This window comes from Lathyrus oleraceus, chromosome 7 (genome assembly GCF_024323335.1).
Source record: "Lathyrus oleraceus cultivar Zhongwan6 chromosome 7, CAAS_Psat_ZW6_1.0, whole genome shotgun sequence".
NCBI lineage: Eukaryota > Viridiplantae > Streptophyta > Magnoliopsida > Fabales > Fabaceae > Lathyrus > Lathyrus oleraceus.
The window spans coordinates 85,387,936-85,407,118 of record NC_066585.1 but is presented as its reverse complement, the minus strand read 5'-3'; the positions used below and the strand labels follow the sequence as shown (position 1 = coordinate 85,407,118).

Here is a 19,183-nt window from a genome sequence, read left to right as displayed (position 1 = left end):
AGAATTTGGAGCTATGACACAATGAATTTGTGAATTATTCTAAATGAAATAAGTATTAAAAAATTTGAAGATAAAATGTGAATATCCCATTAGGTTATTTTTTTATAATAAATCAACCATTAATATTACACATTATCTTGTTCATCATGACAACAAAAAATAAATTGAGATTGACAAATATTTTATTTAAAAAGTTACATAGTAAATTGATAACTATAACCCACATTCTTTTTTTTTTAGTATTAGCTGGTAAATATGTTAAGGAAGGAGTTACTGGCATAAAGATTCTACCAACTAATTTATAAATTTTGAGTGATTGATATTGATTCACCAACATGAGAGCGTTGTAAATATTAAATTATAAATGGCAATTTTTAATATTAATCCGAGGCCCATTGAATAAAAGACTATTAAATTTACTTTTCTCTCTATTTAAATCAGATTATTTCAGAACTGTAAATACAACTTTCATATATGAAATATCTATTTATAGACACTTCACAAATGTATGCATTCAATTTTTTTTCTCATGCAACTTAGAGTAGAGAGTGGGAATGGTGAGCATCACTAGATAATTTACATCTTCCCGGACACAATTCTTCTACATGGAAACCAATCATCTTTTAATTCCTCCTGTAACCACTACTGTTGTCTCAGACTCAGGGGCCAAACATTTCATTGCCCTTCCCTACTTTTGGTCAAAATATGTCACTGCCTCTCAAATCTATAGTTTTGTACTAATTCCTATTGTAAGCTTCTATTTATCCTAAAAAAACAGATGTTCAATGAAAAATAGAGACAGAATATTGATATAGCCATTTGTGACAAAAATGATCAAAACACAGTTGAATAGTTTAGCACGTTTTGTTTCCAAGAATATATCTAGTTCGCTGTCTCCAATATTTAAGAATTTTTCCAATGCGTGATTGAAGAATTCTTATACAGTTTCAATGTGCAGTCTGCACCGAACACAATTGCTTATAAATTTGTCTGCATGCATGAACCCTCATCTCATATTTTGTCCGTAACACTATTGCTGCAAATGATTTGGTTGTCTTATTTATTCTTCTTACCACCAGCCAGAATCCGCTGGATTTGAAGCCCTCTGCTGAATGCTTGATTGTATAGCAGTCTAGTTTGGAATTCCGAAACAAATGGGAACCAAGCCAATACGGCAACTGGTGTAAAGATAACCACCCCCATAAGGTATTCATACCCTCTTGATAAAGCTTTGACAGAACCCCACATTCCAATGGCCTTTATGAACGGCCTACATGCTTGTGCTATCTGTCATGTATAATGCCAGATGATCAGACACAAGCAATTTTATACATTTACAGCAAAATGTCATTAGTGAAACTTCTCTAATAATAGCATGAATTGAGTAAAAGAAAGAACTTTGTGCCTGTTTGGATATAGTGTAAAATGATGCTTACGAATTTCAACCTTATGTTTTGTGAGAAGCAACAAAAGTTCTTCCGGCTGGCAAAAAAATAATTTGAGATTTGTGTAGAGAAATGTATTTCAGTTAATTACTAGTTGCCTTGAAAATGAACCTTATTTTTTATATTCAACAACATGAGACAAACAAAAATTAATAATAAAACCAGGGGATTGTGATGCAAAACATAGAGCGCCTAAATATACTAAAGAAATATATCCATTAAAACAAAGAGGTAGTGGCTGTTAGAAAGTACCTGCACAAGTGCCCACCCTGTTGGCAAAAATGCTAGAAGACTCGCAAAGATGTCTCCAAATGTAAAACTGAGTAGAGTAAACATCAAGACTAGAATGACAACAGCTCCAATAAACAAAAACAATTTGAGGAGACGAAACATAAGCTGAAAATCAGCACTAAAAGTTTTTCTACCCATGGACACGATCTGCAGTTTCAGAAGCAAGTATGCAAACAATAATTAATCAAAAAAATTATCAGCGAAAGCTTTATTTCGTAATGAACAGTTTGAACGTTGAAAACTGACCTTCAAGATGATCATGACAGCTACTATGACTAGCCAGGACAGACCATAAACCTGGAAAAATACAAATGTTAGAAAGCTCTTATTCATTATTTATTTTGATTTTTTAGCTCACTAGGGAAGGTGTTGATTAAAAAGGACTAAATATTGTCTCAATTGCAATTATTTGTCATCCCGTAGGTGCTAGTGGAGTAGTGGCTGTCTAGATTTGTAAACTAAAGGGGCTGAGTTTGAATTCCCAGACGAGAATATACGGATTATTGTCTCTCCTTCCCACACTTTTTTTTAAAAAACTATTATTTAACCAAGGAAGCTTCTATGTCTTAAAATGCTACAATATAGTAAGGGTATGGATGTTACATTACATCAGTTAAACCCCAAGGTGCAGATTCTAGTTTGAAATAAAAACATGAAGTGAAATTAAATTTGTCAGAAATAATTACCATGATGCTCTGGTCACCTTTGGCTACATTTAAATGATACACAATCCCATATTGGTAAACAAAGAAACGAAAGGCAAGAATTATCTCCCAAATCAGCCCCCATATTCCAGTATGCTGCAGATGCTCCTGTTCTTCATCCCACCACGATTCCCAGCTCTTAGTTGAAGGAACACCAATACCACCTCGACTACTTATCCATTTTGTCCAATCATCCCAATCTTCATATATCTTCTGCCACTCAAATCCCGATGGATTAAAGAGGAAAGGACTAAACAACCAAGAACACACCAAAAACCACATTGATAATGAGAGAAGTAAATATGCTGATGAAGCAGGAGTTGCTGATCCATAAATCTTATAACATATAAGCAGTAAACCTAACTCTATCCCCTTTACAAAATGGCTCCTGGAGTACATCCTGTAATTATCTGCAAATTTCTCATGGCGAACTACAAAACCACGCCCAGTTGCTCTATACTTTGCTCCTCCATGAAGAAGAGTGCGCCCAAAATAATGCATCTTTGTACCTAGTGAAAAAGTGAAGAAAACGGGTGCAAGCTGCAGCTGCATTATAATGAGATCGCCTACAGCAGTCCTGAACCCTCTCTCTAGTCCAATTTCCATGATCATAGGCAGAGTCATTAGAAGACCTATTTGAACAAGGGATTGAGAAGCCATTGCTGCCTTCAAAGGGTCATCTCCTTTCCTTCTAGCAAACTTAACTATAGCAGCCTCAACTCCACTCAATGACAGGTAAAGTTTTCCATATAAGAAAGCATAAACCGTGATGACCACTAACTGTGAACAGCAAAAGAAAGTTTTAGTGCTAGATGTTATAAGTTTTAGTGCTAGTTAAGAACAAAAAGATAAAATAAAATGAAACCAAGTCAATTATAAAGCTTCTATCAAGAAATTGCCAACTCTTAATGTTGTTTACTTTTTTTGCCTGAGACCCACCATATTTGGAAATTACTTTAGATCCTGTTTAATCTAAGTCAAGATTAGATGCACTCACTTGAAGGAGATTAAGCTCTCCTAAGATTTTTTTTTAATCCACAAGACTTAAGATTAGATGCACTCACTTGAATCTTAAGATTTTTTTTTAATCCACAAGACTTGAATATCAAGATTGGGATTTTTTTTAATTTTAAAAGATTAGATTTTGTCTCTGTTATCAAAAATTATTTTTATAATTGTATTTTTAAAATACTAAAACTTTTTTTAAACTCATGTTTTATAAGTTAAAAGACTAATTTTGACATCTAATAACATAAATATATATTGTTAAAAGTTTAAAACATAATCAAAATTACTAAATTTTTCAAAAAGATATATCTCAAATAATTTTTATAAAAAACTATTCAAAATAGCTTTCAATTAAGTGATTTTTTTTTTAATTTCGATATCAAAAATAAAATATAATAAAATGATGACATACCTAACATTAAAAAAAATGGTTTAAATCAATTTTTTGTTTGAAGCTTTTTTTATAAATATTTTTTAACAAACTATGTAATACTGTAAACAGTAAGAGAACAAAACTCCTAGCTAATTCAGTCAAAAAGCCTAAGCAAACTCACAAATTGGAAGGTCATCTTACTGTGTAATGAATCAAGAATAATTTCTATACCCGTTATTCTTAATTTTAATTTAAACACACCGTTAGGTTAAATTTCAGCAATAAAATTTCCTAAAAAGAAGTATTGCTTTTATATTAAAAAAATATAGTTAGTATATTTTTACTTGATCATTACCATTGAGCTGATATAAAATCCAACGGTTGTAAAATAGAACGATAGCATGCGGAAAAAGTCAAATCGATGCCCCAACCGGTAGATATCCCTGCTCAGTGTCTGCTCTCCATTACCACAGGCCACTTTTGCTTCAAAAAGAGAGATTTGATTGAGCCCGACATCCCTACCCTTTCCAATTTGGATGTACTCATGATGAGTAATATTCCCACGTCTTAGTGTTGAGTTGAATCCTGAATAAGAGAAGGCATGTGACGCAGAGAAATAACTATCCAATATCAATGCTAAAAATATGTATCAAATTATTACCAGCAAATATATCCTCGCTCAGATTGATGCCACAAGAAGCCTTGCTGATTCCTCCGCGAGTTAAATGAAAAATTCTATCAAAAACATCCGGGTGACCATAATGGAATCGAACCCTACAATTGAAAAAGACTATCATAGTTCATAAGCCAGAAATATGTAATTTGATTATATATATTTCAGTTTTTTCTCGCAAAAATGGCTGAGGATAGAAAAAAGAAAAGTCTAATAGTTATTATTGTCACAAAAAAAATCAAATAAGAGGGGGAGAAAGTAAAAAAAATCATCAGCAAGAGAAACTAGAACAGCTACGATTTGAAACTGAATATGTAAGCCTTTGAAACAAGTTTAGAATTTTAAACATCCAGCATGCACCACACTCTTAAATTTTGAAAACACTGCTTTGATTTGGGCAGAGATCTTATATTAGCCAAGTGTTTCTCAGGTGGTTCCTAGTATAACATACAAGATAAACAGGCACTGCATGGTCAACCGTGTAATAAAAACAGAGAAAACAAACAAAAACTTACTTTAATGGTCTTGCAAGAACTCTTTGACCAATTGTGACAAAGCTAGTTTCTTGATTTGACATAAACCAAGCCAATGAAGAGACACTGTAACAAGTGATAAAATTAAGTAATGTAGGATCTAAACTTGACAGTGTTAGCTCTAGGTAGAAAAAAAAATCATAACCTGCCAGTAAAGATATGCTCACGAACACCTAATATGGTAGGCGAGCGCACTCCATGGTCCTCATTAAACTCTTCCAGAAGGTTACGCATTTTTAATGCTTCTTCCAAGTAATTGTCCTAGAATTTTTTTTCAAATACATCATCTCTATTTGCACTGATATCCCTTGTCTACTTTTTTTTTTTGGATCAAACATCCATTGTCAACTTGATAAGGCTTCAATATATATATTTTACCTGGTTCATGTCGATTGTCTGAAGGGCTTCCCCTCTAGTAAAAATAAGTGCATGATTCTGGTTTTCAGGCTTCCCTTCTCCTACTTTTGCTTGACCCGGAAGTTTTATTCGAAATATTTCCTTCAGTGAAGATACAAAATCAATTATTTCTAAGGCAGTAATTAGGAATTAACTACTTATCGGACATCAATATGCATTTACTTGGTCGCGATTGTCCACCGCTTTGATCAATACAGAATAATAAACTTTTTGCACTTTTCCACCTTCTCTTTCTTCAACTTCGTCAATATATGCAACACGGAGTGACGGATTGCTATAAATAGAGAACTAAAAATTAGATTCATCAATCAAGTGAACACGGAAAACTAAAAGTCAAATCTACATTGACTTGAAATATACAAATTAATTTAACAGAAGAACATACTTAACCATCAAATTCAAGATATCTGTTGCACGGCGGTCTCCACTACGCTTCTGATTCCCATAATTCTGACAGGTAGCAACGTATGTGAATTTCATGTCAGCCATAGCCTCTAAGTTGGCATATAGGGACCTCTGGCTCTTTTTGTCTTCCTCAGATGGAAGTGTAATAGCTTTATATCCATTGAGGATCTCTGCACAAAAACCAAAAATGAAAACATGAAAAGCAATCATCTTGGATAATAACTACCCTTTTGAGCCATAATGATGAATACAACAGGTCTTTTTACTTGATTGCAGATAAGCAGGGAAATGTTTGTTGAAGGCGTGTACAAAAAAGAAAATACAAACGCCCCAAGGTTTGCAAAAAGCTATAAATTAGATGCCTTCCATGGTACCTTGACATTTAGCTAAAAATCTCATAGAATAAAAGCAACTTAGTCTTACCTTTTTCACTAGCCATATCAAGAAATGCCTGGAGCTTTAACGCCCTCCGGTAGTACATTATTCCCCTAACTACATTAATTTGTAAGTAAGAGTAAAAAGATAAATCGACCAAATCCAGCCAGAGGGGCGGGGAAAGGGAGTCATCATATATACCTGTCCTGCAAAGAGTTTGTCCTCTTAATGAGGCCCAGTGACGTAGTTGTAATATATTCTCATCTTTTTCCCATATCTCGCTATCTTTCTTACAATCAAGTCGCTCCATGAAGTTATTCCATTCATCTGGAAAAATTACTAAATTTCAGCCAGTCCCTTCTATATTGTCATTATACAGTCAATAAAGCTATGCTGTGTGAGTTAATACAAACCAGGGAAGATCTTTTGCAAATAATATATGATTGACACACCGTCTTCATTTTCAACCTCAATGTCATTCTTAGAATACACGGTCTCTTCACTGTAGTATGGAGTTAGGACACTGAAAAGAAGAAGAAAATGGTTATTCATAATATGCACAGGACAGCTTCTTGATACATCACATTTTGAAACTTCCGCATAAGAAAATCAACGACAGAAAAATAAAAAATAAAAAATAAAAAGCACTGTGTCTAATAAAATTACAAGTGAAACAATCTAAAGAGAAAAAAATCAAACAACACTGATGGATATAACTTTATTAGTGTACAAATAAAATTACAGTCCTGCAGTTTATATTTTCTAGAAAGGATAACATGGCATTATGGCATGTTATGTTCATGGATGTGAATCAAGGAGTTGTACAAAACCTGAATGAGAGCATTTTACGAACACGGGGAGCACGCGGCATATCCATGAACAATGAATTTGTAAAGAATGCAATCCTTCTGCGAACTTCACTATTTGTTGGAACATCAATGGCTGATTCCCTCACCGTCAGGAGTAGATAAAGACGTCTTAGCTGGAACAACCAAAAGAACTCATTGGTTATAGACACTTAGATTATTGAATAATAATAATATAAACTAAAAAAATTGAATTAAAATTACAATTTACAATACTGAGGAAGTACCTGTTCCTCCCATTGTGCTGTAACCACAGGAGGGAAAGCTATAGCAGGCATTGCCTCAGTACCAGCAAAAACTTGCTCTCCAGTATCCTTACTAATTTGATTAAGTTCTGCCAATTCACTGATGAACGTGACAAGAAAAGGCAACCATTATTATTTTCAAACAAAGATCCATCCAGGCTATCATACTAATATATAATATATTCCAAGTTCAGTGTCGCTATGTCAAAGTAACCTGATTTCATTCACCACCATATCAGTAACCACTTCTAACATGTCTTGAAGCAAGACCACCACTATACCTCGTTTGGATGGATCTGCACCTTTCTGAGACAAAAAGGAAAGCTCAAGTTTCCAAATGGAATGGTTAAAGGCAAGAACCAGTCAAGAATACAAACTACAGATATAGTTAGTTTTCTTCTGAAGACTCACTAAGAGTTCCACAAGCTCCACAAACTTCTTGCAAAGGGAGGGTAAAAAGCCCATCCGGAAATTTATGGTAAGTGTATTCTTTGACATGTTGCTCTCAACTTCTTTAACAATGATGGAAATTATCCTGGTCCATCATAACGAGTTCAGAAGTACTGATAATGACTCAATTTTATTTTAATTTATAGCTTCAATTATAAGTGCCATTTAGGAAAAATAGCGTATAGCGAATAAGAAATATTTAATGATCTTTGCAATGCAGTGTAAAATTTTGAATTAATGTGGGTCAAACTAATATTGATTAGGCAAGTTAGCCATTTAGTCCTCTTCATTTATTTACTTCATGTTGTCAAATAACCCAGAAAGAGATTTAAAGTATAGATATATTAAAAATGGAAGAAAGAATAGTGTAATTGCTATTCATGAAAACTGATAGACTGCAAGAGCTGTCTTCTTACAAATACAGATCTAAGAAGGATAGTACTATTGGAAAAGGGTCTAATTCGCACCACAGAAAATGGTTGCTACTATTTTGAATCCTAAAAGCTTTTAGCATGAAGTGTAAAGTAAAATTGACACGCGCCAAAATGATATACCTTTTTTCAGTTTCTCCTATCACTAAATCGTGTAGAATTTGTTTAAAAGATTCATAGCATTCAATCACAGCACATTTCATATATTCATCTGCACATATGCGCCTCCAAAGATCAGAGTCCCTCCCTCGAAATTGAGTAGCCATATCCAGCGCCACAGGAATCTGTAAAGGTTGATACGGTCATCGTATGATCCACTGATAAGCATAATATTAAAATTGAATCTCACTGACCTTGCTTGCAAGCAAAAATGGGGGCCACTGAATTATTTTGAGATCAGGACCCAATGTGTAAGGAACCAGCAAAAGATCCATCTCCCTGAAGTCATGCAAACATAGTTTAGTCCTAAACAGGGTTTAGATAGGAACAAAACAGAGGAGGAAGACTAGAAACTATGATTGAGAACAAAGGGTAAAAATTCTAAGAGTTTGTCTCTGAGGTCTTTCCTATCACTTATGAGATCTTCCTCACGAAAACTGCAAATAATTTCATTCCATAACTGGGCAAATTTGGCAGCTTCACTTCTTCTGCTTGCAGAATTCTACAAAAGCATGGAAACTAAAATGAAGATGAATAAATATTTATCTTAATGTACGTAGCAATGAAAATGTGGTAGCAAGAACCTCAGAAAATTGCTTTGAGAAGGAGAATCTTCCTTTTTTCTTATTAGAAGGAACCAAGCATGTGTTGAATACACCAGGAATTGACTGAAACCTTGATCTCAGCATGCCCAGAGTGCGTATCTGTGCAAGCAAATAGATAACTGACTGTTAAACAATTGTAAACTGAAGTATTTGTTTTTTAATTCATAATTCAATCCATCTGACATTCCCCTGAAAAATGACAAGCAAAGTCCAAGATTCTTTAAAAATTGAGGATTTCAGAATTTCATAAAAATATAAGCAAACGATGGTCAAACACTTTGTATCCAAATGGGTCCTATAAATTTTTTAACTCAATGTTTGAGTTTCTGTTTGTGTGTATGCTTGACAAAAGTTTTTAAAAGAAAAATACAAGAAGATAATCAATCTCAAATTAATTTAAAATAAGATAAAACTGGTGAGGACCTCTCCTAGACGATCAAAGGCTCCAACAAGGCCACCGTACAAAGTTGAGAAGATTGCATACCAAATTTGAGTGTCCATGAAATAAACCTGTATTGAAAATGACATGACATATACTGATTTATCTGAACAAGTGAAAACATTAATATATGTAACCATAACCAGGATATATAACATACAAACCATAAGTACAGGAGCCCAGAGTGCAGCAACCGCACAATAGTTGCTTTCAGCTGCACAGAGTGGAAAATATTAGATCAATAACCACAAGTTGCAAAGTCTTCGATAAAAACAAGACGAAATTACCATGGGGAAAAAACTCATGCCAAGCATAGTCAACATGTTGAATGTTCATTATGTCCTTGGTTGGCTTAACTAGAGGCTTTATCTGAAAATAAATGCAACACTTAAAAAGAGGCCCAACAACTTCACAAGGCTAGCTTGTTATGCAAGTAACAATGATTGCATTTATCTTATTTACCTGAACATAAAAGCTGAATAAAAACTTTGAAGCCAAAAGCAACACCCAGAAAATAGTATACCTGAAATTCATAAAAGAATATAGATGATGGAACACTTTTCATACAACAAGGAGAAACTAGTATAAGCTACTTTAGCAACAGTGTGTTGTGTGAATCCTACTTTAGGAGAACAAATTGACTTTCATGCATTCCTCTTCCAATATATATTCTTGGCTGCATGAAGAGAAATGATATGTTAGTCAATGGACGAGTGATACTCAAGAAACCCAAATCATTGAAAGAGAAAAAAGTATACATTTTTCAGCAAACAGAGGTTTTTAAAGACAAACTGTCAATAACTCGTCATTCACACATTCAAAAAAATATGGAGAAAAAAAATGGCTTGAGGCAAAATTTAGTCCAACAAATCAGACTCTTTGGAGGGACAGTAAATGTTGTTGTCATGAATGTAAAAAACCATGATATCATGATTGTTAATGAATAATCAATTTTATGGGAAAACTGTAAGTTAGAGCATAAAATTTCAAATGAAGCATTTTCATCAAGAGGCACCGTAGCAGAAAGATTTATCATGGATAATATTAAGAAAATATATGGAAACTGATCAACTATATTTATTTCCGCAAAAAGTTCCTTAAAATGGGTTCCCAAGCAAGTGGAAGAAAACCTTTGACCATACACGGTAACTTATCAGAGCAGAGGTGTAATAATAATGCTTTAAATAAATTCATTTAATGACCTTTTATTTATTGACATTTTCGCTAAATCGATCATTGGATTGAAAGTTCCTACTACTAAGTAAATTGTAGCCGTAAAATTTTATATAAATCCAAAACTGTTTTTTAGTCAATGATAAAAATAATAACTAATGTAATATAATCTTCCCAAATATATGAAAGTATAAACTATTTGATTATATTCTTAAATTGTGTTGATGTTCAAAATTTGATACCAACGATCTACACAATGGGTAGTTATAATTTAATTATAGGACCAATAAAACTTACATTGTATACATGGTACTACTTCCAACATAACAATCAATTACGTTGAAAACCACTTATCATCAACAGAATATTTCAATTTAAACCATGACAAACACTTAATATTTAAGAGAACAGAAAACATGACTACCTGAGACCACCATAAGAAGAACCTAACTATGTGCCAATCTGAGTTTTCAATCCAACGCCTTAGCATTGGGAAAAGAAAGAGAGCAGCTGCTAATAAATTTGGTAGCATATACAATGCAACTGCCAGCATGTACATTGCCGGAATGCCTTTTATTTGCTTGAAAAAAGAAAGCAATTCCTTGACACCCTGAGGTGCACCCTTGAAAGAATTGACATAGAAAATTGGAAGAATGACAACCCATAAAGAACCGATAATGACTTTAAGAATATTTCTTAGCACATCGGTGAATTTCCATCGATGATAGCCTGGAAAGTTTAGGGCCAGGTCCAATACACCTAAATCATTAAAAGAGGAACAGAAATTAAAGCAAGTATATAGGAACAAACAAGAGAAGAAAAAAAACAGGACAGTACTAATATATACATACTTCAATAACACAAAAAAGAAAAGGTAAAATATTATAGAAAACAATAGCCTCTCCTTACTGTTTAGCTAGAAACATTATAAGTTGTAGCAAGATTCGAATTTGGAAAACGGATCAACAAGAGTAAAAAAATAATGCTAAAAATTTTCATTACAAAACCTTTGGGCGTTAATTGATTGATCACCAAATAATACATGGCAGGTAAGTCCTTAAGGTCAAAAGCTGATTGATCTTATATAAATTGTCCTTAGAAAATATATTTTTTAAGTAAAAGTACTTGAAAATTAATAGAAACAATGTGTTAGGAACAAATCATATGCATAAAACGGCAACAGTGAACAGAAGGTCAGAAAGAACTCTGATAACACTCAAATTCCATTAGAACTTGTCGGACATTAAAATATAACTTAGTGCTAATCCTGCTTCTCATCTGACTTATGAAATTCTAACAAATTAAATGTCAACCTTCTAACACATAGCATATCAGACCGTCAACATAAAAAATTTGTTCCGAGTGACCCTGATAAGTATAACAAGAGCACTTTAGTGAATGTTTCATACTTTGAAGTAGTCGCAGAATGGATGCTGTGATGAATATGCTAGACAGTTTATACAAAACATTCTTCTGAAAGATATCCATCAGTGAAATCCCATCCCATGCAATAATGAACATCACCTGTAATTGGAATTCTCAAGACTTGTCATAACCACAATAAGGGGAAATATCGACTTGAGCATTTCCTTTACTACACAAATACCTGCAAACCCAGAAAAAAAAAGGTCCAGAGACGATCAAAACTGCGGAAGATGTGCCAAAATGACCGTGTTTCAACAAAATTTGATTTTCCAAGTCTCCTGGGATTTCTTGGCGCACCCTTTTTTCCCTGATATGGAATTTATATAAGTACTAAAACTAAAGGATTTTAGAATCAGTCGGGTAACTTCTTAAAATATAACCTGTGTCAAATCATTAGTGGATTTAAAAAAATCGCCATCATCACGCATGGGCCATCCAAGAGAAAAGCAATCAAGTGACCTGGCAACAACAACAAAAAAATAAGCAAATAATGAATGATGAAACAAACCAAATCAATTTCAGTAATAAAATCCTGAAGGAAAACAAACCAGAAATACTCATTTAAATCATCATAGTTGCACCATGCTGAGTGTGAAGCCTTTCCATTTTTGCTCTTCTTAGCTTCCTGGATTGATCAAAACATGGTTATTACAATTTTGCAAGTCATGAGTCATGACAGGGAACATAGGTGCTTGAGAAATTACAACAATGTACATGAGAGACAAATTCATACCTTTTCAATTACTCGGTATAGGGGTGTGATAACCTTTCGTAGGAATGCCTCGTCATCTCCCCCATAAGAAGGCTTGATATTTTCGCCAGTGACAATGCTAACATTTCCAGCCAATAAACCATGCAGTTCATATGCCATCTGAGGTCATACTTGGCCGTTGTTAGCAAATGCACAAATCATTAACAAATTTATAGATATTAAAGACAAAATATTACATTTGTAAAAATATTATGGCATAAGAAATTGTGAAACGTATGGTATATTTGCACTCACATTGTGAAATATGTAGCATAGACACTCTGGCATGAAGCGGACATTGGACGCTTCACCCCAAATGAGAAGATATAAGCCCATATAAAGCAACTTCCTCTGCTGTATGTCTGGTTGACCTTGAGGCAGTCTGTGTAAAAGAATATCATAAGCACTTTTTACCATAAAAAATTTCAGGTTTTATTCATTAAATTCTAAAGGAAAAATATAAAAGCAAAATGTTCATTGATGCTGATATTGTTATATCTCACCGCAGACTATGCTTTCGTCCCAAGAATTTGCACCATGTTTTGTAATTTTTAAAGAGATCTTTCATCACAGAATCAACAGCACGATCATCGAGCTGGAATAAAAAAATCAAAAGAAAGCAGAGAAAATAAACAGGTGAATCCCATTACCGACTAGAATTCTTTTGATTATAGTTTTAGCTTTGTTTTTTCCTGAAACAAAGAAAGTGGGAAACAGATACGTACCTTGTTAAAAGGCTCGGGTTTTGGGTGTAGCCTGATATGAGAGTTAGCAAGAAGCAGAATCAAATGTTCTCTTTGATTCCTCACACTGTCCTTCTGTGCTCAAATAAATCAAATACATTAACAAGGGGGGGGCATACAATAATTTGGTCAGTAACAAATCTTTTTCCTCCCATATTCTGTGTACAAAATACATGCCTGGAAACCAAACATTGCTCTAAGCCAATCAAGCATGTCTAAATCTCCACCTCTCTGCCTCGATTGCTCAAATGAGTTAGGCCAGTTCAAGCCACGAGTGTTCCAGAGTGCAGAAACAGCAGCCCTAATCTAATAGCATAGAAAGCAGTTCAAACTCAGTGCTATGTCAAGTTTAAAAAAGCACAAAGATTCAACATTAGTCACTCAAGAACACCTCTTCAAACTGCATAATGGGCAGAGAAGCACCAGCAGAATCCAGAGGAAGAATATTATAAGGTGTATAAATTTCCGTCTTTTCCTGAACATCTCTAGCAGCTGCCATAATCTACAAACACAAACAATTCCCCCAGATTAGACTAAAGGAAAGGTTAAAATATTAAATGTAAAAATAAAAAGTGAAAGGACATGTATATAGACTAACCTCAGGAGCTACTTCTTCCACCTTCTCAGTCTTATTAACAGCACAAAGCACTTCAAAGAGCACCCCAGCAGTCTGGTAAGCTTTGCTGAGCTGGGTCCTGTAAAAGAATTTCGATGTAACACAGTATCCTAATTCCTAACAACTCTAAAAGGAAATTAGAGGAGTAGTATTTACTATATACCTGTCTGCTTGATCCGCTTGGTCAAGAGCTCTGACATATTGTTGATAGTATTGTTGATAATAAGCCTGGATTTCCCTTGCATCTGTCTTTTTAACCCGAGAGGCGAGACTAGTTGCATTGTCCTGATGTTCCACAAATTATGCAAGTTTAACCATGTATAATAATTAATCAACGCTGCTACTCTTTACAAACTCATTTTCCAAATTTGAAAAATGAAAATAAAATTTAAAAAATCAAGAAAAAGTAAATACTTCAAGGCAAATTACATTTTGCTTATATTTTCCTTGACTATAATAATATCAGTGGATAGGAAGAGAGCAAATAATTTCGTAATCTGCTCCCCTATCCATATCTGCTATAATAAGAATTTTCGAAGAACCCAATAGAGTTCCTGCAACCATGTTGTAGGAAGACGAAGCAAGGCATTGAGAATCGAAATCAATCTCTGAGGTGAATGTGGTATGGGAATAATGCAGGGAAACGGGGAGAGTGAAATGCTTCGAAGGGAAGACGCCAAAATGGAAAAGAAAAAAATGCGCCTTCAGAAAAAACAAGGAGGAAAATATGTTGCGCTGTGTCTTAATCCCACACAAAAAATGTTTTAAAAAGTAAAAATGTTCCTTATGTCTATTTTATAAAAAAAAAGGGTAAGTTGACTTGTGTTTTGGGATACATGTTAAAAAAATCCATAAATAAAAAAAAATTATGGAAAAAACAATTAAATTATTAATTAAAATTTTATATTAAATTAAACCTATTTTAAAGGCATAAGTTAATATTGTCCTCTAAAAAATACACATTAATAAAAGTTTCAAATTGTAATATTAATCATAATAATTATTACTAGGGAGTAATAATTATTATGATTAATATTACAATTTGAAACTTTTATTAATGTGTAGTTTTATAAAGCATAGATAGCATAGGAATCTTATAGTAAATAATCATATTCAAAATTGTAATATTAATCATAATAATTATTACTCCCTCCCATTGATTCTATTTATAAATAAAAAATTGTTTTTAAAATTTATTAAATAAATAATATATATATATATATATATATATATATATATATATATATATATATATATATATATATATATATATATAGAAAATATAGATCAAATATATTAAATAAATATAAAAAATAAATATTTTCTTATAAATAAAATGAATAACATGATTATAAAGAAAATATTATTACTAGATTAAAAAATTAAGGGTCTCTAGCCACATCATCGTATTCTCATTGTCTAGTTTCTCTCTCAAATTCTCAATCATCTTTTATAAAACTAATAGTAATGATTTTTGTATCTCTAATTCCTAAACACTTATTTAACATTATTTCAATTTTTTCTTCATATTTCTTTCTCTGCATGAACAGAACAGAACTACTACATTCCTTTCATTAATTACCTTATCGAGTTTGATGGTGAATCAGTTATTAATTAAATCAACGCATTCCTTCCCTCATCGTCGCATTCTTAAATGTTGCCTCTCTCAACATAAAAATCAATTTGAAATTAAAAAAGAGAAAGGAAGAAACAAAACGAAACTCACCCTCTCCAATCGTTGCAGCAACAACGTCTTAAACTGCCTAACACCACGCCCGGTGGAACTTTGATCCAGCCTATGCGCTTTCTCGAATGCGTAAAACCTACCTGCATAATTTCATTTTCACAAAAACAGTTACATCTCAGAAAGAATACATAAAATACAGTTTAACATTTAACAAGCCTTAAATCAAACGGTTAATTCATGAATACGCATATACATACATAGATAGGCAACTCTAGGACGCTCTGATTCGATCTCGTTGGCGACTCTGAGAATCGGAGAGATGGAAGCGAGTGAAGAAGGCACGACTTCCTTATCGAATACCTCCAACGAGAACGTCGTCGCCGCGCCTCTAGACGGCGCCCTCCTCATCTGCACCGACTGTGATGTTTTCGGCGATTCCACATTACTACTATTATGAGTCGACATTTTTTAATATTTCACCTTATAATCTGCATTCATTCATCCATCAAATCAAACAACGAAGCTATTAGTAAACGGTTTAGAATCACAGAGAGAACAATTGTTGAAGACAAATTAATTGATAATTCAAAATTTATGAATCGATTAAGAAGAACTTGGATTAATCGATTTCAGGATTAATCAAAGTACCTGATTTTTGGCGCGGAAAATCAAAGAATCAAAATGCGGAAGTGGAATTTGGATGATGGAGGAGCGGAGTCTCGTGCGTGGTGCACAGTGTGCGCAATCATCGTTCGTCGATCATGGAGGAATCGTTGAGATGAATGAATGTGAACGGAAAATTAAAGAAAAGTGATGTGCGAGAGAAGAAGAAGAAATCAAGAAGGTTGATCGGAGATAGAAAGAAAGAAAGAAAATGGAAAGAAGTCAGAGTGATGTGAATCACTGGAAGAACACCATTTCCGGAGGCGAAGGGTGCGAGAACAAAAAGAGAAAGAAAGTGTAAGAGCGCGGGTGCAATGCACTGCAATGCAATTCATTCACTGGAACTATTTTACTATTCTTTTCGCAATCCATTCATTGATTTTTATTAACTAACTAACTAAACACTTTTAAAAAAAAAATCATTTCCTTATTTATAGTATAAGTGTTTTTATCATGAAACTTATTTATTCTATGGTGTATAAAACATGTAAAATAAATTTTAAAAAAATAGGTGAAAATGTAGTTTTGTTCCCTATATTAATTTTGATAACTTTTTTAATTCTTATTTACAAAAAAAAAATCAACTTTTTAGTCATTTAATATAAGATTTCATAATTAGATCTTATGAGTTGGCAAGTTTGTAATTTTGACACATGTTTAAAATCTAACAAATTCATTTGTTTTAAACATGAAGTCAATTTAAATATATTTTTTCATTTAAAATTAAAAATAAATATTTATTAATAGAATCAGAATGTGAAAGTCAATCTTCTTTATTGTTTGAGTTCTTCTTCATCCTCTTTCTGAAATCTAAAAAAAATTATTCGATTTCTCTTAAAACATTAATGTTTTTCGTCGATTTGAACTACACAAACGTTAGTCATCATGTTCTAATGCTCCAAATCTAGTTATCGAAAGCATTCATGTTCATTTCAGGGCAAGTGTTAATGTGGTATAGAATCTCCAATGATGATTTCTTTGACAGATTCGAACCTAAGTTGTTGTTTTTTTAGCTATGGAATATTTAAGGTACTGCTTTGTTTGTTTTTTCACTTTCTATGTGTTCCCATGTTTCTTCAAATCCTAAGTTTATGAAGATACAAAAAGGAGGAAATGAAGATTAAGATAAAGTTTATGAAGATGATGATGAAATTTAGTGTGTTCGTAACTTTTGTAATGTAAAAAAGTGGTTAATTGGAATTGGATTACGTGTAATGTAATGCAAAATTGTGATTGTTTGTAATATTTTAATGTTGAATGAAGATGTTAAATCATGACAATGTATACAAATTCTTTGTAATGTTAGATTAGTTCTTTGTTGTGTGATAGTTTGCTACAAAATTATGATGTTAATGTCATTGGATTGTATTAAGTGACAGTAACATACACAATTAATAACAAGTATCAAAATAGCATTGCATTAAGATAAGAAACATGATAGAACTTGTTCATTACAAACTATAGTGCATGACAGAAACACAGATAATAACCTTATTCATAGACATATCAAAATAAACTGAGACATGACATAAATTATTTCATGACAGACATTACATACATTACAAAAAGTACTTCAACATCCTAAAGTTATTCTTGTGTTGGTTGTGTAGGAATTGGTGTTTGTGATGAAAAACCAATTTTAGTATTAGTGTTGGTATTCTTGATCTTTGTTTTCTTGGTCTTGTTTCCATGAGAGTTTGTCTTTATCTTAAACTTCTTAGTATGGTTTTCACCTTTGGTATAGCCATCAACATCTCTCTTTCCCTTACAACTTCATGTTGTGTCTCATGGCTCCACATTTATGACATGTAACAGTTGCAAGTCTTCTTGGCAGCACGTGTGGGTTTCTTGCCTCAACATTTGTCTTGTACATTAGCTTTTTGGGATGCCCATTTGCCCTTTTCATCAATGGTGGACGGAATGGTAATTGATCATGTAAAGGCCAAAGTTGTGGTCCATTAGTTGGGTATATGATATGTGAATAATTCTTCTGAAATCTGGTATTCCTGCACATAGACACAACACAAGATTAACAACTTGGTTAGCATAAAACAAGCCTATAATAAACACATGACACAAACCTATAATAAACATACACATAGTCCTCTAGTTATTTCTTGTTTTGCCAAATATATGTTATAGCATGACACCAAGGGATCCCTTCCATGAATTAGGGTTCTTCATGCTTAGCTTAAATGAAATAAGGTTTTCATGTGACTTGATCAAGCGACACAATATGAATGAATCTTGCACATATGCATCATTAATGGATGATCTACAATACTTTAAAAATCAAGGTGAGATAAAGACAACCCAAGGACCTATGTTAAATGACTAACAACCAAGGCACCACCACAGGGAGAGAATCAAAGACCTTGAATCAAATCCCAAGGTCTTGAAAGCACCATAAGGATGACAAAATAGTCAAGAACCTTTCCCCCAATGAGCTAGAGTTTCACACAAACTCCAAGCCTCCTTGATTAGGGTTATATGATGTACACCCTCGGATCAAGGCCTTCAAACTTCCACCACATGGACCTGTCATACCCCAAAATCTACCCTCCCCTTTTCACTGTTCATCCAACTTGTGGCTTAAGTTTCATCTGTACACACTCATGCCTCATTCATGTGTATCATTTATTCATCATTAACATTTTCTAACAAGCATCATAGATTCAAGGTTTATGGCTAATAAAAATCAGGGTT

At 33.3% G+C, this 19,183-nt stretch overlaps 1 protein-coding gene across 1 annotated transcript; it reads right to left on the bottom strand.

The window, feature by feature from the left end:
* Positions 1 to 395: 395 nt before the first annotated feature.
* LOC127101387 (callose synthase 5) lies at positions 396 to 16,800 on the bottom strand. The gene is made up of 43 exons (XM_051038777.1): positions 16,463 to 16,800; positions 16,072 to 16,302; positions 15,854 to 15,954; positions 14,291 to 14,412; positions 14,110 to 14,206; positions 13,903 to 14,013; positions 13,689 to 13,817; positions 13,494 to 13,586; positions 13,272 to 13,363; positions 13,024 to 13,150; positions 12,751 to 12,888; positions 12,566 to 12,642; positions 12,398 to 12,476; positions 12,199 to 12,324; positions 12,002 to 12,116; positions 11,017 to 11,351; positions 10,043 to 10,095; positions 9,882 to 9,942; positions 9,707 to 9,788; positions 9,584 to 9,633; positions 9,404 to 9,490; positions 8,960 to 9,079; positions 8,785 to 8,877; positions 8,570 to 8,656; positions 8,340 to 8,500; positions 7,747 to 7,870; positions 7,550 to 7,641; positions 7,318 to 7,435; positions 7,055 to 7,206; positions 6,638 to 6,747; positions 6,426 to 6,551; positions 6,273 to 6,341; positions 5,830 to 6,019; positions 5,607 to 5,718; positions 5,406 to 5,525; positions 5,173 to 5,288; positions 5,010 to 5,093; positions 4,483 to 4,595; positions 4,177 to 4,406; positions 2,423 to 3,220; positions 1,983 to 2,033; positions 1,698 to 1,883; positions 396 to 1,287 (listed from the first exon to the last, which is right to left on the bottom strand). Exons 2-43 carry the CDS (start codon positions 16,277 to 16,279, stop codon positions 1,057 to 1,059), a joined length of 5,766 nt encoding a protein of 1,921 aa, XP_050894734.1. The 5' UTR covers positions 16,280 to 16,302; positions 16,463 to 16,800; the 3' UTR covers positions 396 to 1,056.
* Between the last annotated feature and the right edge of the window lie 2,383 nt (positions 16,801 to 19,183).